Here is a 26,011-nt window from a genome sequence, read left to right on the forward strand (position 1 = left end):
TGGCTGATTTAGTTTTACGTTTTATTCGTGAGGGTGGGTTTTATCATTTTATCTATGTTTTAGAGCATGTCCTTTGTGCTTCTGCGTCCTCCACCCTAGTGCTTTTAGGGTGGAGGTTTTAATGTGTTGCAGAGTGGCTGGCTTTTCCTTTTTATTCTCGTGGTCGGGCAGCCACTGTAAACTGGTTTCTTGTTTTACTATCTTCTGTTTCTAGCGTCTCTGTTGTTTTCTTGTCCTCTTTTGTGCCTTTCCTTCGTTCTTGTAGGTTTTCCTTTCTTTCTGTTTTGTGTTATATGTCTAGTCTGTTTTATTCTCACACTTGTGGCATTGTTTTATTAGGAACAAGGGACCGATGACCTCGTAGTTTGGTCCTTTCTCTCCTCTTTTAAACGAACCAACCATGCCATATTAGTTGTCTGATACAATAAAGAGGTAGCTCTAGAAGCTGTTTCTTTCTGGCAACAAGAGAATGGGAAAAAACAGCCGTAACAATAGTACTAAAGACTGGAGCTACATCTTTCTTGCGTAGAACAAACAGGGATTTTTTAAAATGTAAGATACAGCATGTAACTCCAGAATCTCCTGGGAGTAACTACCTCCTTTTTGCAGGAAACACTTCAACTGTTAAAAAAGTGGAAAAAGTGTGCAAAAATTTTTGCAATGAGCAATTGCTAAAGAGATGTCAGAGAAACTGAGTTATACTATCAGATTATTGCAGTATGCTAAGTAATACCTGAGCAATAATTTAAACCCTTCTGATTTGAGGTCTCAAACTTTAAATGAGAATCGCTTGTTTCTGTCAACAGTACTGACTTGTAACCTAAATATTATTCACTTGTTGTGTCCACTTCATGATGTTACAGTAATTTTGAACACGAGTGTATAGGCCACATGCCTGTAGTTAATGAATTTTATTTTTGTGGAAGAAATTCTGTTTTAAAATACAAATAGAAAAATCTGAAAAAGTTAGCAACAATTTGAAGGAAAACATCACTGCCTTTAAATAATAAAAGAGATTATGTATTTACTTACACTAACTAAAACAAAAAGCAGTAATGTGACTGATGGAAAGATGTAAAATACTCCTTTCCAAACTCATTAATTGGAAATACAGGGTGGCGCACGAATTGCGTTACCATTTTGTTTTTGAATATAAACTTTATTGTCAATACAATCTGAAAGGAACATATACTACAATGAAGAGCTGTCCATGGAGATTTGTTCTAACTCAGCACATGCTCAATATATCCACCATTTCGTTTCATAACTTCCTTCAAACGAACACTGAAGTTAGTGATTACCCTAAGGCACATGTCTTCCGTAATTTCACTGCAAGCTTGAAGAATAAGTCTTCTGAGCTCCATCAAATCACGTGGACGTTTCGGGAAATTTTTTTCCTTTAGGTACCCACAAAGAAAAAAGTCACATGGATTGAGGTCTGGACTATTGGGGGGCCAATTTTGTCCGTCATTGAAGCGACCTGGAAACCTGAGTGAAATGATCCACATGTCGAAATGCTCGTGTAAAATCTCCAACGCAGTGTTTGCAGTATGTGGCCTTGCTCCATCTTGCATGAACCACTGTGTGTTGAAGGACAAGGCAGTACCAAGAAGCTGTGGAATGAAGCTATTGCGAAGCATGCTCAAGTAACGCTCGCTGTTCACAGTTTCTTCAAAGAAAAAGGGCCCAATAAGTCCATGACTGGCAATTGCTGTCCACGCTGTAATCCTCGGAGCATAATGTTGTCGTTCATGAAGCACTTGTGGGTTTTCAATGGCTCAAAAGCATACATTTTGTATATTAACCACACCGTCTAAATGAAAATGCGCCTCATCTGAAAACCAAATGTTGTTGAGAGTTTCTTCCCTATCCTCTGCCCACTGAGTAAACAGTAGTCTCTGCTGCTTGTGTGCTTCAGTGAGCTTCTGTGCACAGGTTATCTTGTATGGGTACATATGGAGGTCACTTTTAAGAATGCATTGAACGGAGTGTCTGGATATTCCCAGTTGCACTGCTGCCTTTTTACGCGATTTCCCGGGACTTCTCTGTACAGCAACTCGTACCACTCCAATATTCTCCGGTGAACAAACAGGTTTAGGTCGACATCGCTTCGCTTCCAATACTGTTCCTTCCTGTACAAATTTATCGTACAACCTGTGGATGGTCTTCTTGCAAGGGACCCATCGTGTGTTAAACTGTTGTCGAAAACGCCTCTCAGTCACAACAAGGCTTTTCATTTCATGAAAAAGTAACACAATTGCCGATCGTTGCTGTGTCGTCAGTCTTCCTTTGTCAGCCATTGCTGCTTACTAGTCTCCTAGCGGCAGTATCGTGAATTACACGTCATTTCGTAACTCATTTGTTTTTCCAAGCTCTGCTGTAAAGATCCCAGCAGGATATCTAATGTGCGTCATAACTTGTGAAAGAAACAGTTGGTAACACATTTCATGTGCCACCCTGTATATGGGTTTGGAAAAGGAATAAAGCAGTGACAGATGTAACAGCAACCCTCCAATTGTGTTGCACCATGCAGAACAATTTGACACACCGAAATAGTTCAAATTTTTATCATGCCCAGTGGCAGCTATATATTTTATGCTAATAACTTGTATTGAGCTCTTAAGTATAATTATATGTACTCATTTCATAGATTTAAATCAAACATTCTTGCAAAGGAAAGTAGTCACAGTAAGCCTTCAGTACTTCATTTACAAATCACAGTTCTGATCACCATACCCCATTCATGTAGGTGTGTAAGGGAAGTATTCTGAATAGAAACTTAGCCATTGACCATAAAATGTGAAATAGTGTAAATAATATACACTCATGTTGAGAAAAAACAGAACTGTACATTAGTATGTTCTGCAGAAATGATTAGCATTCAGTCACCACAATTCAGCATTTGCACTGTTACCTAGTAGGCCCAGGGTGCGCCATGTTCCCTGATAACTGTTCTATGTGTGATCATGTCGACACTTACAAGGTACAAATGGTGTCCTGTGGTATAGCCATCCATGCTGTATGCACCTGGTTTCAAAGTTCACCTGTGGTAGTTGGCCCTGGGTCATAGCACTGCATCCATCATTTTACCATATTCCACACATTTTCGATTGGCGGCAAGTCTGGTGATGTGGCGAGCCAGAGTAAAAGACTGACATCCTGTGACACCAAGAAAATATGTGTTTGTGCACCAACATGTGGGTGTGCATTGTCTTTCTGAAAAATGGCTTTGGGGTGTGGTGCAGAAAGGGTATGGCTAAGGGTCACAGGATGTTATTCTTGTAGGTCACACTGGTCATAGTGCCCTGGACACCCACCAACTGTGATTTCTGGTTGTACACAGTAGCACTCAACACTACAAGGCCCAGAGTCATTGCTGTATGTCTTATGCGAATGCACTCACAGGATGCCATTATCCTTGTCTGCGGTGAACCAAAATGTGGCCATCATTTTCAAACAGAACCTGGATTCATCCAAAAACCCTATATAATGCCATTCCTGTTTCTAGTGACATTGTTCCATACTCCATTGCCATGTGGCATGTTTCTGTACCTTTGTCAAAGGTAGGTGGAGAAGTGGACGACAAGCACGTAACCATGCCATAGGGAATGGTGACTGACCATCACCCTGATAGTGTAAAATCTGTTACACTATTCCGCTGTTGCGTCAGAGCTGAGGAGGACACAGATTGGCCCTGTTACACCATTCGGGTGATGTGTCGATCTTCACTGGGGTGGTCTGGTGGTGGGACCTGACCAACTCTGTTCATTTTTGTGACCTTCCATGAACTATTCTGCACACACCCGTTCACTGCCAAAACACACCATCCCATACAAGCAGCCCTTCCCTGCTTAGATGCATCACATTTTCTCATGTATATAAAGCCCCCCTCTTTCAAACTCACTGATTTGACGGTATGGTTTGTGCATATGCCTGCAAGATGTCCTGCATGTCTTCTCCAGTCACACTGATCCATTACCTTTGGTTTATAGTGACAATGAGAGTCGCGGGCACATTTTACCAGTAGGTGGTGTTGCATCATGATATTGATGTTGACCTTGAACCCATGGGCCACCATTCTTCAAATGTAAATGTAATCATTTCTGCATAACATATTATGTACATGTCCTGTGAACGTGAACATCCTATCTCCTGTCATTGAGGGTGTACTGCTTTTTCTGAACATGAGTTTAATTTGCTACACAGAATATTTGGGTTTCCATTAAGCCTAAGGACTGACGGTGAAAAACTGTTTACCTTCATTTACTTTTTAGCCAAAGTAGATAATAGCTGTATAGAAAGTGAAACATGGACAAAGAATTTTGTGAATGGTAGTAAAATGATAGGTCATAATATATAAGTTTCCTGTTTCTTTAAAGACTGGACAATTTATGTGTGTTTTTATTTATTTCTCTTTTTTTGTAGACATCATAGTGCCACTGAAAATCGGAGCAGTTCAGTTGAATCTGAAGATGAAATAGATGCTCCAATCCTGATGCGAACAATATCAATGGACACTGAAGCAACAGATGATGTTATTAGCAATATTTCTTATGCCAGTAGTTCATCACTCGAATCAAATAAAAAAGCTTCATTTCAGGTATGACAAAAATCTATTGTAAAATGCAAAGCGTTTTTTTTTTTTTTTTTTTTTTTTTTTTTTTTTTTAGATTGCTGCAGTCAAATGAAGATATTTATAGCCTTATTATGGAGTGGTAGCAGCAAGAAAAATAGTCTGCAAAACGGTAACATTTAGAACTAGAAATTTCTTCATCTGACAAAGAGAGTGGAAAATATTGGAAACAAGACTTTACAAGGGTTCAATTAAGATTTTTGGATAGGATGTTAGGTGAAAGTAGACACAAGTGGCCTAAATAAGAAGGAAATAAACAATACATTTTTTAAACTTTTAATTGATTTTTGTATCTTTTATTTTATTTTCCCCAATACATGCAACAGTGGAATACTGCTCTTTCCTTTCATATTTATTGCTGTCTTTGCTATCTAATATATCAGTGGAAATTTTTAACATTTGCTTCACTCATTCATTATTGAGATTTCCTGTGTTATAACTTATCCACTTTACCTACTTTTAGTTTTCGCAGCTGCTTTTGTTATACAAAATGAAGAAAAAGAAAGTAATTCATCAATGAGGTCCATATTCACTTTGTTACTCATCAAATTTCAGAGATGAAGCAAATGTGGTGAATATGTGACATTCAGGTCTTCATTTATGTTAGTAAATCAGTTTATCTATAGGGAGCCACACAAAATGTTACTGACATGCCGGAAGAACAATGGGGAGAAAATAGTATTATAAGGGGTCTGTAAGCTTCATTTGCATATCTAGTTTCATGAACAGTTAGGGTAAATTAAGTTGAACCAATTGGCCATCTGGTGCTGGAGTGTTAATAAGTATGGTAGGAACACAACCAAACCTATACTGATTTTTTTCCCTGTACATTTTACTATAGTACTCTAACTGGAAATCATCTGACAAGGCAATTCCATTGTCTTTGTTTTCAGAGCCTCATCACACATTCTGTGACTAGTACTGTTCCCATCAGTTCATTGTGAATAAGAGGGCCGTCAGCAGTGTTCCGACATGTATTTTTTGAATATTAATTTTTGAAACAAGATTGCTTAAATTTCTGTTTACAGTACACTACTATTTGGCATTGTGGCATAACTTACATAATCTTTGTTTTGCAGGAAGCAAATAAAGCTGAAGCTGAGAGAATGACCATGTATCGGTGTATAATATCGAGTATCATAGAAAGCGAAACGATATACCTGGAATGTTTGAATGTTATGCTACAGGTTAGTTCTGAAAGTGTTTCCATAAAATTATTATTACTATTATTATTATTGTTGTTATTATTTTTATTGTTATTTTGCCTCCATAACTACTTGATTTAAATGTTTACCTATTTCACTACTAATGTGTTATTTCTTCATTTTTCAGTACATGAAAGCCATCAAAGCAACACTGACAACGTCACAGCCAGTCATATCAGAAGAAGAATTCAACACCATTTTTTACAAGGTTCCAGATTTACACAGCCTTCACAGCAGATTTCTGGAAGGGCTTAAAAGACGTACTCAGAACTGGGATGGAAGGCTTACCATTGGTGATCATTTTCGAATCATGGTAATCTTGAAGTGAAGCAGAACCTGTAATAACATTTGAAATGGACATGCTTCCAGTTCCTGGTTCTTAATTGAGCTGTCACTTCTATATCCCATTTACTTTTCAATTTTGTGGACTTGCTTGATCAACATCTAGCCACTTGTGTGCATACTGTCTTCTGCTTAAGTTTCCTTTCAAAACTCTAAATATGTATCTTTAAGAACATGTAATTACTCATGAAATAGACTTTAAAAAATATACGTATTTGGAAACAAAAAGTTGCTAATAATGTTTTTATTCACAGGCAAGCAACATCAATATATATGGTGCTTTCCTGCACAATTATGTTCGAGCTACTGAAACAGTGAAGAAATGCAGTAGTAATAATCAACAGTTTGGAGAAATAACGCGTGACATTCGTCTTAAATCTCTTAATGGCCAGAGTTTGTCATTAGAGGACCTCTTACACAAGCCAGTAGCACGTGTTCAGAAGAATGCACTAGTGCTTCATGTGAGTTTTCTCTATGCATATTTGAGTAAACAGACACATAATTGACAAGTCAGCAAATGCATTTCACATTTCTTACCAGGATTTGCTGAGGTATACTCCAGAATCCCATCCGGATCACAAAACTTTAACTGATGCACTGAAGATGACACAGAATTTCTTAGATGAATTCAACATGATCCAGACAAAAACAATGTTTCCAGTAAGTATGCATGCTAGGATTTTTTTTTTCCCCCAGATTAAATGTTATTCCTCTCAGGCATGTTTGCTTTAAATAAACTTTATTATTGTGCATTGTGTTTACATTGTCTAAATATCAGGATTTGTAATGTTGCTCCTCCTTTCTGAGTTGAAACTTTTCTCTGACATTGTTCTAGTCAGCTGACAGAGCCCAGAGACGGCTTGTGAAAAATTCCTTTATAGTGGAACTTTCGGATGGCCAGCGCAAATTACGCCATTTGTTCCTCTTCAATGATGTTCTAGCCTGTGCCAAGTACAAGGTATGATTCCGTTACAAATGTATGAAAAGCAAGATACTGCAATTGTTACCAAGAGCAGTAAGAGGCAGCATTAGAATTTTCAAGTTTTTAATCTTCTATAATTTGAAATAGTCGTTAATTGTGCAACTAGAACAAAGCCTTCTGGTTGAGATGTGAAAGTATCTGGATAAAATCTTCTCGGTTTTTAAGCTGCGTCAACTCCAATAAATTCTCGAGCTTTCGATGGCTAGCTCCGCCATTGTCGTCAGAAGTAAAACTATATTGACGGCCAGGACTGGCACTATTTCCCACTTATACCACTCATATACCTATGATTACAGCTGCTGGCACCATTCAGATAGGGCCGAAATGACGTGTGCCCGGAAGGCGAGTTGGACAGCTCATGAAAACCAAGAAGGTTTTATTCAGTTGTGCCACCACAAAAGACTCTGATGACATGTATGAAAGTATCATCTGTGCTTCACAGTGGTTTATAGCTTTTATCATATGAGATTTCTTAAGGCTTTCTTGGAGTTTATTTGAGATTCTTTAATGTTTAATTTAACTCCTTTTGTTTTTTAATCAACTCACACGAAATAAATGTCACACTACAGACAGAAATCAAACAATGGCAAATCCAGGATGGAATGTAAAAATATTATGAAAAGGAAAGTTGCTACTCACCATGTAGCAGAGATGCTGAGTTGCAGATAGGCACAACAAAAAGACTGTCACAAATAAAGCTTTCGGCCAGCAAGTCCTTCATCGGAAATAGATCCCCCCCCCTTCACACACACACACACACACACACACACACACACACACACACACAAATGCAAATGTAACTCACACATGACTGCAGTCTCAGGCAACTGAAACCACACTGGTGGTGAGTTGCATTTGTGTGTGTGTGTGTGTGTGTGTGGTCTATTTTAGATGAAGGCATTGCTGGCCGAAAGTGTTATTTGTGACAATCTTTTTGTTGTGCCTATCTGCGACTCTGCATCTCCACTATATGGTGAGTAGCAACTTTTCATAATATTGTTACACCACAGACAAATTGATGTAGGTCTATTAAATGAACAAGTATTCATTGGTTGTTTTCACGTAATATGAATTCTAAATATAAGGATATTAATTAGAGACAGGTGCAGCCACAAGGAAAATAATCCTAATACTGAAATAGTGTTTCAGGATTTATAATTTTCATCACATATGCAGGTTAAGTCTGTGGCACAAGCCCATGGCCAGGGAGTTGGTCTGTAAGAGTGCAGCCTTTCTTCACTGCGGCAGTAGGAGGGGGAGGGTAGTGGTCCCATTGCCCCGATCACTTTTTATCATCTGCAAAGATCACCTCTACTGATTTGATAGTGAGCTGAGTTTACATGGAGCCATTCTGGAGGGACTGGAGCAAGGAAATAGCCCCACCCATACCCAGAAATGAACCTGAAATGTCCGGCCAGTGTTCTACCAGCTAGACCACAGAGCCACTCGTATCATCACTTACCTTAAAGACCAACATTCAGAAGAGAAACTTTTGCAATATGAGTAGTTTACATAAGCACATTTTATTCGTAAGTACAGCAAGCGTACCCGATACTCCATGGATGATCCAAAATCCACATGAATCTCACCAGAAACTTCTGTTTAATGTATTTACAAAACATGCTACATGTCACATTTGGAAGATACTGCATCATGCATTAGACACATGAAACAATGGGTTGGAAATTGTTTAAGCAGTAATCTCAATCTTGCATGTTACCATGCCTTCCACCTTTAAGCTCTGATGTTTTCAAATCTTGTCTGATGCAGTCCCCAACAATCAGTCTTTCCTTCTCATCCCATCTGGCAAATCTCCCCTGGCCCACAGTTCTGGCTGACTTTCCCGAAATAAACTCATTTTCCTTGACATCTCCAGTCCTTTCCCTTCACCCCTCGTCCTTTCCCTTCAACCCTTCTGCCAGAAGAAGGAGCATCTTAGCTCCTAAATCTTGCCTAATAAAAATATTTTGTGTGTGTCTTCTGCCGCGGCTTAGTAAGTAGATTTTTTTATCTATCCAGTTAAAATATTTTGTCAAAAATTGATTGAAAAGGATAAACACCATATAGCAGAGATGTTGAGTCACATGTCTGGCCTTGACAGCGTGAGACAGTGGTCGTGTGTGTGTGTGTGTGTGTGTGTGTGTGTGTGTTGTTTAATTGGGAAGAATACTTTAGTGGCCAAAAGCTTACTTGTTTGACTGTCTTTTTGTTATGCCTATCTGTAACTGAACATCTCCACTACACATTGAGTAGCAATCTATCCTTTTCATAATATTGTCACTGTGATGAAAGTAAGATTTGTGGTTTTCATATGTTACAAGTATCTTCTGAGAATCATATTCTTTCTGGCAAACGTTAACATTGTTGTTGCGTATTAAGAAAATGAAATGCCTGAAAGTAAAGAACCAAAGCCAAAACGATTAAGTTTGGTAGAAAGTACAAAGAAAACACTGCCAGCAGGGTGTGGTTAGGCATGGCAGGATCCCGATACGGAGTTCACATGAAAAAGCCAGTAGGCAGGGCACAGCAAGTCACTGGTGGTGAGAGTATTGGTCAGACAAGACCTCACAGGATAGTGGCATTGAAAGAGTGACATGGTTTGCAGTGTGGTACAAAAGGTGGAGGCATAGGCACCTGACAAGGGGTTACAGTTCAGAGAGTCATCCAAGAGGGACCTCCATGCTACCCAGACCCAGGACGTCGATGTACAGTATTAGCTCTGGTTCTGATTGCTTTCATGGTAGCCACATACCTCCCTCCAAGGAAACTTGATAGCCAGAAATTGTGTTGTTAATTCACTTTCTGCTGTGGCGAGCATTAAATATTGCTGTTGTTAAGTCGTGCCTTTTGTTTGTATATTTCCTGACCGTTTTGCACAATTCTTTCAAAACATTCAGTTAGCCATATAGTGTTCGCAAACTTCCTCAGTCATTAAGTGTTAACAAGACTTGCTGGATGCGATATTTTTTCAAACCTGTAAGAAAGTCAATACTCCCTATCCTAAATAGTCTCAACCATCCTGTTTTCACTAGCCCATAAAAGTCATACCTCATCCTGCTTGGATTTTGTCATACTGTCGGGTTCCATACGTTAATGAATGAATCATGTTTCCGACCAGAAACCCCATGGCTATTGGTTTACAAACTTTCAACTTTCCATATTATTTGCTGTGAAGATCCGGGGATGACAAACCACACAACATTGGGGCTGAAGGGGGGAGGAGAACAACTCAGTACATGTGAGCAGCCAATTCTCCATTGACTCGGTGGTGATGGTGGCCTGCATGATATGCGTTCTCAGTTCCATGATGTGTAACCTGATGCCACTGCACAATCTTCTCGCATCCAGATTACATATCAGTAGGACAGGTGCAATCTCCTTCAGCTCCAACTTTTGAGACAGTTTCCCACTGATTCATTCTTGGACACCAGTATCTCTACACTAAACGTAATGGATTCATTTGATAGTTGACGTTCATGGATGGCTGTCAAGTTACATTACCTATCCCACATGAACGGTAGTTGCGGTGACCATCTCATGGATACAGTGATTCTTTATTTACTTATTTTCAGAATGAAAGATACCTTGTGTGTTAATTCAGGGTATAAACTATCTTTATTCTGTCCAGCTACTTCATACTCATGCACAAACTTTCACATTTCTAATATATATGGGATATTGATTATTTTTTACAATAGCAGTTGTATGTACATTGTAACATATGCTGAAGAGTTGGATTTTTGGAACCATTAGCTGAAAGGATTTTATTAAAATGTTCTTTAAAAATAAGCTAGCTTTTTCTCATTGTAAATTAGCTTTTTCCCTGTGTGTAAATGTGTGCAATGCTTCAAGCAAAAACTGTGATTAGCTAAATTGTAGGTTAGATCAATCTCATAATGCAGATTTATATTTACTGTGGTTCCCTTAGGTCACTTTTATCAAATGTGTGAATGGTTTGTTTTAAAGAATTCATGCGTGACTCAGTGCAGCATCCTTGCCCTCATTAATTACTAATCATATCAAACTTAAATATTTCTATCTTTCCATTAACATGCAGAACTGACTGCCCTGTCCCTGCGCCCCTTTTCTCATTCCCCTCCCCACCCATGAGTATTATGGTTGAATATCTGTCTGTAAAAGCTGAGATCTTGTGTCTGTAGCAGTATCTCTGATAAACTTTACAGTTTTTCTCATCATTATTGAGTAAACATAGTGTGAGGAGAATGAGAAGACCGGCGGAGGTTCAAGTCCTCCCTCGGCCATGAGTGTGTATGTTTGTCCTTAGGATAATTTAGGTTAAGTAGTGTGTAAGCTTAGAGACTGATGACCTTAGCAGTTAAGTCCCATAAGATTTCACACACATTTGAACATTTTTTTTTTTTTTTTAGAAGAAATTCATTGTATATTGTTCTCTGGTACCTTCTGTTTCACCAACATCCTTTTGCAAGACTCTGCTATTCACTTCATGTCAATCTATGCACACCAGAGCACAGTGTCAATATGTCCCAAGAAGCCACATGTGAAAAAGTGATTTTTCAGTGGTTCGTATTTCAAGCTCTATTCATCAAGGAGGTAAAGGGTCAAGTGATTTGGATAGCCCTTGGCCTAACAACCACTTGTATACCTGTAGGAAGAACGCGCATACAGTAGCTATACTACAATACAGGGTCAAATTTTAAACTTTACACACTTCTGCCACACCTGGCAAACTGAGCAAATCAGTTAGTTCTTTTGCATTAGGTATGGTTAGGGTGGACCCTGAGTGGCTTATAAAAGCACCATTTGATCATAGTCAGTTCCTGAAAAAGCTCCCAAAAACCCATGATTTTTTGGTATGAAAAATATCAATTGTGGAATGGCCACTTCATTAATTTCTGTTCATGGTAAATCATTTGAAATTTTTACCACATGCTCTTAAGATGATGATCTCAGAACTGTGAAACTTTATTCAGTATCGTTATCCGTTAACAAGATCCAGCAGTTCAGAGTTACCGTACTTTTGCCATCATATCTGGTGTGAGCTGTAAATGTAGTTTTAACTCAGTAGTAAACTCCTGGCAAGGATTCTAGGATCATCACAAAGGTTGTGAAGTTACCAGACTATGTTTTTAATCAGCATTTTATTATCAATAAAACTTTGACGTGCTGTCTCTGTATAATGATCACTTCAGGCCTATACAGGTATACTCAGAGTGGTACTGCAGTAACAAAAGAGGTAGGAAGGGTCAGAACATGCCTGAAAGGCACTTAAAGCGACTGTCAAAAATTATGGAAAACTGGGAAGATGCAACTTCAGTTAAATAATTCTAATAACATTTTTACTCTTTCAAGAAACAAATCGTAAGCTGGGTATTTTCGTTAAACTATGATCGATAAGGATAGTATCCAGAAAAAATGTAAAGCAAACAATTTTGTGTCACTCTTATATTACATGTACTTATTTGTTGTTTATTTGTGTCAAAGTACATGGTGCCCAAAATCTAAATTCCAGTTTCAGAATACTGTAGAAAGAGAACCACTGCCCAGAGTGACATCAAATTTGAACAGCATATTATTGACACAAGGGGAAACATCATGGGGGAGGGATTAACAACAGTTTCACCAGTAGATGGAGCTGTAAGCATATTGGCATAGATGGGGCCAGCTACTAATGACAGATGAATCACAACGCAACTGATATGGCTTCAGTTGAGTCATGTTACCCATCCGTACGGTTCATGGTGCATTACTGCACAAGTTTGGAAGTCAACAATTGTGGCATTGTTAGTTAGGTGATAAGCCTATCACCACGGCAATGTCATACCACATAGGATCAAAAAAAAATCTGTTTTAAATTGTCCTGATGCCAAAAATGCACAAAAAGCAAAATGGCATCAGTTTTTATTTTCCTGACGCCAAAAACAGAATAAAAAAATGACTTTAGTTTTTAATTGTCATGGGGCCAAAAACTGCATAGAAAACAAAATGAGAACGATTTCTAAATGTCCTGAGACAGGTGCAAGCCATGTTCATTATACTGATATACTGTCCATCGTTTTCTGCCACAAGGTGAAATCAAGAAAGAGCATGTTCCACAACAGATCAGAGTGTTTAGGGGTCATGTTCAGACTACATTGCACAATGTGTGTCTCCAATTCAGCTATGTTTGTAATTGGAGCACTGAACACAACATTTTTCAGATAGCCCAACAGCCAAAAGTCGCACAGCTTAAGACTGAGAAATCTTGATGGCCGAACTTTAGGGAAATACAGCTGATAATTATAGCATTTTCAGAATGCCTGTGCAGCAGCTGCTTCAATGGCTGTGCAGTGTGCAGAGGTGTACCATCTTGTGTAAAAATGTTCCTAATGGCACATCTACACTGTTGAAGGGTTGTGATATGTTGGTGTGCAAAAGACTGTCATAGCATTTCCCAGTGACAGTAGAGGTAACAGGAACCACGGGTCTCATCTTCTTGGCAAAATATGGCCCTGTGATAAACGATGCCGTCAACTCGCACCTCACCATCATCTTTGCAGAATGAATTGGTACCAGTTGTCGTAGGTTATCTTCCAAAAATGAGCAGCATAGAGAAAGCAGTGATGACGTTTTCTGCAGGATCTGACCCTCACTTGACAGGACAATGCTCAAGCATGTACAGTGCAAGCTGTTATAGATTTTTTTGATTCATGGTGCTGCTAAGTGCAATACCACCTACTGCACTCTGTTGACTTAAGCCTTCGTGAGTTCAACTTGATTTCTAAACTGAAGGAAACACTTCACGGCATTCGCTTCAGAACTGCTACAAATTCGTCAGTCAATAGACTGCACTGCTTGAACTGTCAACACAGCTGGCACTGCTAAGAGTATCCTACGACCTCCACATAAACTTTGAAACATATCTATTTTTTTACAAGCTGTAAATAAATAGTTGCCACTATTAAAGTTCCAACCCTCGTATAAATGTGGCGAAGTATGTAAGTAGATGGTTCAAACTTGTCTGATGTGTAGAAATCGTTTTATGTAAGCAACACACCATCAGCAGCAGGGAAGAGAAGGGAACCAGTGGAAAAATACCCATGTCATAGCACAAAAAAGGCAAAGATGTTCCTCTTTAAAAGACTCTGACAAAAAGTGGGGAGCAGGCTGCCTTAATCCTCATTCTGCCTTCCTCACCAAAGTTTTGACTTGCATACATATTCATACTTTCTTTGTGCTGAAAGAGAGTAAGAGTGGAAGAGAGAGGAGACAGTGCCATTGGAAGAGAGAGTGGTGGTGGTAGAGAGAAAGTGGCAGGTAATGAGAAAGAGAGATGGTTGGAGATAGAAGCAGTGGGGCCAAAAGAGAGATGAGACTGTGGAAATGAAAAATACAGATGAACAGAGACTGTACATAGGCTTGCGGGATCTGGAATCTGGACCATAACAGACTTGTGAACTATAACACAAGACCTTTTGTTCCAATGATATTTGGACACACACTTTGTATTCTCATCAATTTAGTCTTTCCTACGTTGATATGCATTCCATTCTCTTTTTCCCAATTTTATGATCCTCCCCATTATAAACTTTGTCTTTCTCCGACTCAGCCAGCACTGATTAGTCATCTGTGTACTTAGTTCTCTTTACCCTTTCTCCTACTATTATGCCTCTTGCTTTATGTTATGTGTTATCTTCTTAATTTCTCAGTGTGAATACTGACAATGTTGGTGACATCAACGCTTTTCCAACACTTCTTCCAGTACCTGTCTCGTCCATTTCCTCATTGCCAATCTGCTCTACCACTTTTTGCTTTATAAAGAGTTACATTATTGATGTTGTGTCTTTACAGTCCACATGAATACCTTTTCCCAATTAACAAAACAGATGTCCATGTACCCGTTACCTTTCAACATTCTGTGTCCTGTCCTCAAATATCCAATATCATCTTGTTTTCCTTTTTCTTTCCTGACTCGAAACTGAACATCTACATTTTCTGAATAAAAGGCAACACACTGCCTTTGCAATTAATTTTTGGGATATCTATCACATTCTTTGACTTGTTTCTTCAGTGCAGTGACTATCATAGTTTTAACTAAATCACATCAAATAAACGTATAAAATTCCATATGAAGAACATTTTGTTTATGATGAGAAATAACCTATACTTTTGTTGACACTGCAAATGACATTTGTTTGAATCGACTCTATTTACACATTAGTAAACAGAAATTACAAACAATTAGAACGCCAGAGGAAATGTGGCTGATAACTCCTAGAAAATAAGTCCGGTAAATATGTTGTGAGCAGTAATGGTAACAGTAAGAATCACTTGAGAAACACCTGAAGCTAGTTTCATGCCTGATTATTTTTGAGAACAGTATAGTTCTACTGACTAGGAAGTTTCCAGTCAAATCATAAAGCTCATCCAGTATTCCATAATCTTGTATTTTGTTTACTAGGAGATAGTGAAGAATTGTATTGCCTTCTGGAAGTTCATAAACACAACATTAACCAGTGCAGCAATTTTACTTTCTTCTAGATTTCATGGTCAAATAGAGCAAACCTAGTTGAAACTCCTCGCAGAATTCATGTTGATGTCCATCAAGGAATTTTTCGGTCCCAAAAAAGATTGTAATAAGTGAGCATACAATTAGTTAGGTAATTTTACAACAGATTAATGTCAATATAATGCATTTGTCCAACAACCTTTCTCAGAAACTGGAATGACCTGCGCTTTTATCCAATTGATTTTAACATTTTGTTACTCTTCCAATCTCAAATAAAGTGCTGCTAGAAGGGAAAGGAGTTACTTTGCATAATGTATATAGAATGTTAGAGATATGTCATCAGGTTCAGGTCTAGGTACCTGCCCACTGAGGAATGATTTTTGTTATTGCAGAATCATGTTCATGGTCCTGAAATCACCAGAGGGTGTTCGTAGTATGTGGAGTGATTCAGTGAAAAAGAATGTTTTGTGTGTTATCTTGTGCAGATTGTGTGGGTAAAAATTAAAAAAATTGTACAAGTGGGACCAGTTGAATGAAGCAGTGCAGTTGTTAACATACTGTTTAATATAATACACCACATATTCAGAATAATGGAGTTTGCTGTGCCATCCTGATTTAGGTTTGTGTGTCTTTCCTAAATCATTCCAGACAAATCCCAAGATGCCACATTCGACCATCTGTCTTGTCCTCATAAAAACATAACCTGTACATTTTACATGTCTGTATATTTGAGATACTTATTTTCAGTGTGTTATGATGACAAATCCTATATCATTGTGGGATGATCTTTGGATTAATAAATAAGTAAACAAATAAATGTCCCAACATTTTTCATGTAGGCATTTACATGGTGATTGAGAGGAGAAATTCTAGTATGATTATCCTTACCAAAACAATTTCAGGAGACCGAATTCAGTTGTTCATCCTTCTCTGTACCATTCTCTACTTCATTGTCAGTATGACTGCAAAGCATCTGAATAATTGACTTTTGTCCATTGACTACATGTAGCACTAATTTTTCCAGTGAATAATGTTTGTCTCTTGTAGATTCACACACATTTTAACTATTTTCCTCAAATTTTCATTCAAGTGTCATATTTTCATGCTGGTTTTTTCAGTAGTATTTCAACTATTACACTTTGTTTTCAGGCTTCTGGACGAGACAAATTCACATTTGAACTGAAATGGTACATTCCACTAGGTGATATTGTTATCTTTGAGGAACCAGCTGTTGAGCCACGAGAAAATTCACCAGCTAACATTGTTGCACTTAAATCTCAAGCTTGCACTGTGAGAGACCAAATTCTTTGGGATGAAAAGAATGATGACAAGGTTTGTATGATCACTGGCTTAAAACTGTAGTAATCTCATTGAAAAGTTGTAAATGAATTTATTCGTGGAAGCACATCACCAAGATTAAAGTTAAAACTGTACTATGTCCTATAAATGCACTATATATCGTGTAGTATTTCCAAAACTTTTGTCACACACTCTTCCAAAGTGCACAGTTTCCCCATAATCAGAACAACTATTTATAAGACATGATGCTTCTGAATACAATTCATGTGGATTTTCTTATGATATAGCATAGTATTACATTTTTATGAAATACATGGAGCAAATGTACGTATACTAATGCAGTTACACAAGCTTATTATTTAGTCTGTTACCGTTTAATTCAGCATCAGCATCTTATATTTCCAATGTAAAAGCAAAAGGCTAGACAATCAGGAAACACTTCAAATACCAAAGAAAACAACCTGATCCACCAAAAATGATAACATTTGCTGCAGTGACATCTCTATTTTTTATCAGTCGTAATATTAAGTATATGCATGCCCCTGTACACACACACACACACACACACACACACACACACACACACGAACCATATATTCGTATTAGCTGATGGTTTCCAAGTAAGTAATTGTCTGGTCCAAGTCTCCTAACAGGTCCACTCATACACCACACCAACAGTTTGTACCCCCTGTCAGCTTAAGTATCTGTCTTTTTATATTATTATAGACATAAGGCATGTGTTACTAAGTACTGTCCTGTCAACAAATATGCCAGGAGAGACAAAATAACAACCACCTCATTAGTTCTTTCTCTGCCTTTTGTTCTACCTAGTTGAATTATTTTGAGCATTCCCTTACACTTCACTTAATGTTCAAAAGTTTTTGGGTTCCTTTTTATATCTGCTATGTGCAAAGATAAAAGTGCCACATGTTAACTTTCAGAAATCTCTCTTACTGTCTTTAATTATTAATGTAGAAATTATCATTTCAGAGGTTGCGTCTGGGAAGCAGATCAGAGAAACAGCGTAAGAAATTGGCTGATTTGGAGGCACAGCTGGTTTTGGCGTCACCAAATCTTGTCTTCAGAGTTGGAAATCGCAGTTCAAGAACTTACACATTTTTCCTTTCATCCGAGTTTGAAAGAACACAGTGGATTGATGCAATTCATGCTCTGCAGGTAAAATACAGTCAGTAAAATGCGCAACTCATTCATTAAGTCCAAATTAATACAAGCATGTTCTCAATAATGGATACTAAGAAATGATACTGCAGACCAAAAAATAATACCTAAACTGTATAGTATTGTCATGATTTGGTTCTCAATCACAGATAGAGAAAGAATTGGTCAGTGTTTCATAACCATATGTTCCATCATTTGCATCTTCGAGGGAAGCTGGAAAAGAAGGAAAAGAATTTTTTTTTTTTTTCCTTAGACTCGATACAGCACTCACTCAGGATGCCATACCAAGAGAGATTACAGTTGAGTGGTATGAAAAAAAGCATAGGAAAAAGGAAAGTAGAGGAAAAAGGAAAGTAGAGGAAAGGGCAAGCGAAATGTACGTGAGCAAGCTGTGAAAGTAACAGTGCCAAGATTATTGCATGTGCTTCTGCTGATCTATTATCAACTACTCAATATATTAGCAGATGGATAAAGGCTATGAGAATGTGATGTTTCTGTGGAAACTTCAAAAGGTCAAAAACATAAACATTTTACTGGACGTCTACCATGGCCACAGTATCTCCACTGTACATCCACAATAGTTGATATCTTCCCAGTTGAGATAAGTGGTGTGAAGATGATACTCTGTTTATTTATATTGTTGGAAGTGTTAGCTGTGAATCAATATATTTTAAAAATCTCCATCTACTGGTCAGCTGTCTGCAGTAGAGAGGGCACGTTCTATTGTGTGCAAGGTATGGTGTGAGGTAACGGGTGAGTTGTGGCGCCCTGAAAATATTCTAAGTTCGGAGTTGGCGAGGCCGCACTGGGGCCTCTCGACGGACCTCGGCTCATTGACAGCCATGTGGTTCTGAACATTAGCCGGGATCCAGCGACAGCGTGGCTGGGAATTGCGCAGTGATGCTGTGTCAATGAAGGAGACATGCCGAGAATACCAAAGATGGCAGTGTGAAACCATCATGGCAGACATTTCACAGTTCGTATAGAAATTAAGAACAGCCAGCGGAATCATGATACCTTCAAAAGAAACATGTACGTTACCATTATTTGCATGACAATTCTGATGGTGTAATCAGGTTTTCAATATCTTTATTAGTTTATAAAGTTTAGTATCTGACTGTAAATTATACAAGTAACACCCAGCAATGACTTTCCAAAATCTAAATGGTTCATCCGATTTTCTCGATCAACATGTCTTTAGAAAGCTATTAGTGTAAAACTAAATTGGTATGAAATAATACAGGCGTGTAACTTGAATAATACATGAGTTATTGAAGGCAAAGTGTCCGATTTCTATTAATTGCATCAGGCCATAAGTACTCCACCGTGACACAAAAAAAAGGTGGTAGCATGCTTATAAATATATTTATTCATCTATGTCTTTGTTTATATCCAATATATGCAATTCGTGAAGAAATTGGTCAATTATTTACTGTGTTTTAGAAAGCACAGAGACATTGGGCTGCCGTCCTACTTTTGCTTGCTATTCCCTTGATATATGTCTATTTAATTTGTTTATGTATTTAGTAATGTATGTTAGAGCGTGTTTATGATCCAGCCATAGGAATATTTATTTAATTTCAAGTTATTTAAATGTAAATCCAGTATTTCGAACGTGTTTCAAAGTGTTTGTGTTTGTGAGTGTGCGTTGGCTTGGAGGCATGACGGAAGTGCTATCGCCAATCACAGCGCTCGTTACTAAGGGAGGTGACTGCTGAAGTGAATTGAGGGGCAGTTCGGAATAGGGCGATGCGAGTGACAGTCTACAGGACACAGGAGAGTGCTAGACGTGATGGCGCGACGGACGCACAGTCGCGAGAGGGACTTGGAGTGTTTGGAGCGGTTTGCGCGTGGTCGCGACAGATAGAAATACTACGGAGTGTCGACTTATGCACTTGTGAGATTTCCATGGCTTGTACAGTGAAGACGTAGTGTGCGTTTAGAAGTGAACATCTCGCAAGCTATGTTGTCATTCATAACTAATTACGTGCAGTAGGAGTCTATTGTTTCCCTGTTATTCAACTTATATTTTATTTAATTGCAGGACCATCAACACCAATAAGTTTTTGGCAGAAATATACCGCATTCTCAAAAGTACTTCTACTATTGTACTCATCATTTAAAGTCATTAAGATAGAACCTGCAGATTTCATTTAATTGCAATCTGTCATTTATAAATGTCTATATTACATTCAAAATTCACAGTTGCCGAGTGATAGGAACCTTCAACCATTCGATTCATGTGTCTATTCATATTGTATACTGTAGACTCAGCAGTATTTGGCTTGTAATGCGACAACTACACATCCCAGCCCCTAGACAACGAAACCAGCCAAAACTTTTAATATTTCAACTCTGAGTCGGAGGGTATGTAGTTGAGGGTCACACCACCACACATTATTTCATTTTGTATCATTTGAAAGCCTGCAATGTTCTAAAAATATGAGATTTTTTGTTTTTTTGGAAAGAATTTTATTTGTAGTTGAAGTCACAAACAGTAGTGGTCTAGTTTAGGCTTATTCTGTGAATATACATTACGCATTGTTCGACAACCAGTGAGTGTTCAGTAGTGTTATCAGTGCTCTGCTGTGACTGTCTTAGCCAATCAGAGCATTAAACGTGATCATACTGAGTTGTTTAGTGAATTTTTGTTCCATATATTTTGAACGTGTCACAGCTGATTGTGGGGGTGAGTGACGAATTCTTCATAACCAAGCACGAGACATAATTTGTAGTATACACGCTTTCTTCCAGCACAGAGTATGTGTGTACACTTACTGCAACTGTCGCTTGGGAACTGGCAACAATGCAACTTCCTGGCAGATTAAAACTGTGTGCCCGACCGAGACTCGAACTCGGGACCTTTGCCTTTCGCGGGCAAGTGCTCTACCATCTGAGCTACCGAAGCACGACTCACGACCGGTCCTCACAGCTTCACTTCTGCCAGTACCTCGTCTCCTACCTTCCTTCTCATTCTGGAAACATCCCCCAGGCTGTGGCTAAGCCATGTCTCCGCAGTATCCTTTCTTTCAGGAGTGCTAGTTCTGCATGGTTCGCAGGAGAGCTTCTGTAAAGTTTGGAAGGTAGGAGACGAGGTACTGGCAGAAGTGAAGCTGTGAGGACCGGTCGTGAGTCGTGCTTCGGTAGCTCAGATGGTAGAGCACTTGCCCGCGAAAGGCAAAGGTCCCGAGTTCGAGTCTCGGTCGGGCACACAGTTTTAATCTGCCAGGAAGTTTCATATCAGCGCACACTCCGCTGCAGAGTGAAAATCTCATTCTGGAAACATCCCCCAGGCTGTGGCTAAGCCATGTCTCCGCAGTATCCTTTCTTTCAGGAGTGCTAGTTCTGCATGGTTCGCAGGAGAGCTTCTGTAAAGTTTGGAAGGTAGGAGACGAGGTACTGGCAGAAGTGAAGCTGTGAGGACCGGTCGTGAGTCGTGCTTCGGTAGCTCAGATGGTAGAGCACTTGCCCGCGAAAGGCAAAGGTCCCGAGTTCGAGTCTCGGTCGGGCACACAGTTTTAATCTGCCAGGAAGTTTCATATCAGCGCACACTCCGCTGCAGAGTGAAAATCTCATTCTGGAAACATCCCCCAGGCTGTGGCTAAGCCATGTCTCCGCAGTATCCTTTCTTTCAGGAGTGCTAGTTCTGCATGGTTCGCAGGAGAGCTTCTGTAAAGTTTGGAAGGTAGGAGACGAGGTACTGGCAGAAGTGAAGCTGTGAGGACCGGTCGTGAGTCGTGCTTCGGTAGCTCAGATGGTAGAGCACTTGCCCGCGAAAGGCAAAGGTCCCGAGTTCGAGTCTCGGTCGGGCACACAGTTTTAATCTGCCAGGAAGTTTCATATCAGTGCACACTCCGCTGCAGAGTGAAAATCTCATTCTGGAAACATCCCCCAGGCTGTGGCTAAGCCATGTCTCCGCAGTATCCTTTCTTTCAGGAGTGCTAGTTCTGCATGGTTCGCAGGAGAGCTTCTGTAAAGTTTGGAAGGCAGGAGACGAGGTACTGGCAGAAGTGAAGCTGTGAGGACCGGTCGTGAGTCGTGCTTCGGTAGCTCAGATGGTAGAGCACTTGCCTGCGAAAGGCAAAGGTCCCGAGTTCGAGTCTCGGTCGGGCACACAGTTTTAATCTGCCAGGAAGTTTCATATCAGCGCACACTCCGCTGCAGAGTGAAAATCTCATTCTGGCAACAATGCAGTCCCTGTCCCTGTCTAGAGCTTCACAAACCACCATCATTCATGGATCGGACTATAGTCATCTATATCAATGTTATTCCATTCAGAATAGTCCCCATTAGATAATATACACTTTGTCCATTCCCAGAAACACGGCTCATGAAGGTGATCTATATTTTTGGGAATAGAAGTAGTCTACCAAATATGAAGGCTGGGACATCATTTTTGGTCAGATATTCACAAGCAATCAGTGAAGTGACCAGTTACATTATTGTGGGGCAAAATCCAAGAATTGTTTTGCCACAAATTACTGTGGTTTTTTCCTCTTCAGATTGCTTCATAAAAAGTTGCATTGAACTTATAATTAATACTCCTTATTGATCATTTGACCTTATGGCAAGAACTAGTGGTACTTTGTGCCATTGAAATCGAAGAACATAATAAGCGTAACCTTCACGTTTGACTGCAGTTGTTGAGCTTTTTTCAGTCTTGGTGATCTAGATGCTTGCACAAGGACAATTAACCCTCTGTTTTGACATCATGTCCGTGAACCTAAGTTTTATCGCCTGTTGTGAAGCATTTCTGTAGTTTTGCATCATTGTTGAATTCGTCTAGTGACTCTTTAGCAGCTTGCATTTGTCACTATTTTTGTTAGAAATTCAACAATTTTGGAACAGATTTTGCTGTCACATGTTTCATACCCAAAACATATGAAAAAATTTCAAAGCATGAACCAAATGATATAGCAACATCATCACTGACTTTTCTGATTGTGATTTGGCAATTATTCATAATCATTTCTTTCACTTTTTCCAATATTTTGTTGGTTTATGATGTGCTGGGGCACTCATCATCTTTAACGTCTTCACTGCCTTCTTCAAAACACCTGTGCCTTATGTGAATCTTTATTTTACCCAGCAGAATCATCAAAAGAAATATTTAACATTTCTAAAAAATTTCCTGCACTTTATCAACAGTATAAGGAAAAGATAGATTGCTAGATTGCTGCTCACCATAATAATGACACATTGAGTTGTAGACAGGCACAACGAAAAGGCAGTTACACATTTAGCTTTCTGCCAAAGCCTTTTTCAGAAAAGGACACACACACACACACACACACACACACACACACACACACACAAAAAACCAAGTTCGGACTAGATTGCAACTGTCATTGTTTGATTTTGTCGAATGGCTTCACTTTATTCCATTCTTATTACAAAATTTAATGCAGATTCTGTGATCCATTTTTATACAAAATAAATAAATGCTGATACTACCTAAACACTTGCAACCATTTGATAGCTGACAAGACAATAAATATCCAGTATGGCTGTACTTGAATTAAAATAACTTCGTGACTGACGTTTCAGTGAGCCGAATGACGTAAGCCAGCCACCAAGCAAATCATAGTTCTATCTCAAGTGCCATGTGATTACTGTGACCTATTTGATAGGTTCTTGCAGAACCTTGTGAAACAATGTTGGCTGCAAGTGGGCAACACTGCCCCCTGCCACTGCAATTGGCCAATTGCAAGTTATTTTTTGCATACTGTAACAGTTCATTTCTACTTCACAATAACAAAAAAGTTGTGTGGATTGTGAATTAATGACAGTAAATTCGGTGGGTGGATATTTCAACAGGAAAAATTTGCAAGTAATTGTGTGTAATATTTAACAGTAACAGATTTCAAAGTTTAGGACAGTTCAAAAAATGTATTGCCAAGAGAGATACAGTTGTGTGGTTCAAATGAAAAGTAATATTCAAGTAAAATAAGTTACTAAAAAGACAAAAATATAGGGAAGGGTGTGACAGAAAGGACAGGTGATAACTCACTGAGTGAGTATAATGAAGAGAATATAAAAAAAATGAAATTGTAAGAGACAAAAAGTAAAAGAATCAACAGTAAATATAATCCCAAAACAGATTTAATTAGTGACACAACACAAAATGAAATTGAAAAATTTTAATATGGCAGTTTGAAAGAAACTGGAGGCACAGTAACAAGGGAAGTGCAATTGAGGTCCAAACATAGAAACCAGGAAGGACATGAAAGAAGAGAGTCATGGGCTCCATCAGACGACTTTTGCTTTACATTTCCAGGCACATGCTAGATACTGGGCACATACTGGAGAGCAAGTTAATGGCTGTAAAGTTCTGATGGTTTATCCATATGAACTGTAGTTATGAGGGGGATCAAATATAAACGGGATTTTTGTTCCTGAACATCAATAGTTGGTAGGACTGGCCCCGCACTTCTGTTATGCTTAGGCAGGACCGTTAAAAGTGAGGAGAGCATGCTGTTAGATATTACCCGCCGTTTCGTCAGTAATGCTCGCAATGTCTGAGCAAAAGGTGCTTCCTTCCATTGCACAATGCATAATTATCAAATTTCTTGCTCGTAAAGGAGTTACAGCGGTGGAAATTTGCCAAAGATTGACTGCACAGTTCGGTGATCAAACAATATCAATGACTCGTGTGTTTCCCTGGCATGAAAAATTCAAGGAAGGAAAAGAATGTATAGAAAATCAGCAACATGATCACCGTCCTTGGACCAGCCTTACAGACAGAAACATTTATGTGGTTAAAGACATTATTGACGATGATCGACGGGCAATAGTATCAGAAATTGCACAAAAAGTTGGAATCAGTTATGGCAACTGTCAGGCAGTGATCACAAATGTCCTACAGTTCTGGAAAGTGTGTTCCAAATGGGTCACTAAACTTTTGACCAAAAATATGAAGTTGAGATGTTTGAATGTCTGTCAGAGGCTTACAGCGAGGTTTGGAGAAGAAGGTGATGCATTTTTGAGTCAGATCGTCACCTGCAACAAAACATGGGTTCACCACTACACTCCAGAATCCGAGAAAGCCAGTAAGGTATGTCAGAGGAAAAGGGAGGCAGCACCAGTGAAAGTCAAGACTCGACTGTCAGCTGGCAAGGTTCTTTCAGCTGGGTGGTTGTCGTACCCCCCCCCCCCCACCCCACCCCCACCCCCCACCCCCCCGTAGTCCCCCTCCTCGATCAGTGATGCAATTTACTGATTGATTTTTTTGCATGAGCGACACACAATCAATGGTGCTTACTACTGCAAACCGTTGAACAAGGCGAGAGTTGCATATTGCTGCAAAAGACGAGATCAGTCGGTTCGACAGGTGATCCTCCTCCATGACAATGCGCAACCCCATACTGCAGCTCTAACTGTCTTCCAAGCTACAGGAAATGTGCTGGACTACACTTGATCATCTTACTTACAGCCCTTCCAAGCTGCAGGAAATGCACTGGACTACACTTGATCATCCTTCTTACAGCCTGGCAGAGATGCCGACTGATGGGAAAGAGAAACCAGCGGTTTATGATCAGTAATAAAATTAAATTTAGAACTGTTGATGAAAACAAGAAATTTTTTGAGTGCATACACAGTAGCAAGGCCTTCTTTTTCTATCTGTGAGTAGTGCTGTTGCACCTTATTCATGTTTTTGTAAGCGTGCGCAAGAGGGCATTTAGGACTGTCCAGGTATTTGTGTGATAGATTGACCCCAAGGCCATACTGGGCGGTATCTGTGGCCAAAAGATGGCCTGTTTGGAAGGTAACCAAGCAAGGTGCTGAGTGTGATTTTGAGCTCGGCAGGGTAAAAATATGCTCGCAGGCAGGCAACCATTGGAAAGGAACATCTTTACATAAGAGAGCGCAAAAGCATCGAGCCACTGTGGGTGCATCAGCAAAAA

At 39.2% G+C, this 26,011-nt stretch overlaps 1 protein-coding gene across 1 annotated transcript in view; it reads left to right on the top strand.

Moving 5' to 3' along the window:
- Positions 1-26,011, top strand: part of LOC124594437 (active breakpoint cluster region-related protein) — a 112,095-nt gene that overhangs the window by 38,973 nt on the left and 47,111 nt on the right. The window contains exons 3-10 of the mRNA XM_047132844.1: positions 4,426-4,600; positions 5,713-5,820; positions 5,966-6,151; positions 6,435-6,641; positions 6,721-6,840; positions 7,016-7,138; positions 16,779-16,961; positions 17,919-18,104. Coding sequence (XP_046988800.1) covers positions 4,426-4,600; positions 5,713-5,820; positions 5,966-6,151; positions 6,435-6,641; positions 6,721-6,840; positions 7,016-7,138; positions 16,779-16,961; positions 17,919-18,104 — 1,288 coding nt within the window. The remainder of the gene's footprint in view (positions 1-4,425; positions 4,601-5,712; positions 5,821-5,965; positions 6,152-6,434; positions 6,642-6,720; positions 6,841-7,015; positions 7,139-16,778; positions 16,962-17,918; positions 18,105-26,011) is intronic.

Source organism: Schistocerca americana, chromosome 1 (assembly GCF_021461395.2).
Source record: "Schistocerca americana isolate TAMUIC-IGC-003095 chromosome 1, iqSchAmer2.1, whole genome shotgun sequence".
NCBI lineage: Eukaryota > Metazoa > Arthropoda > Insecta > Orthoptera > Acrididae > Schistocerca > Schistocerca americana.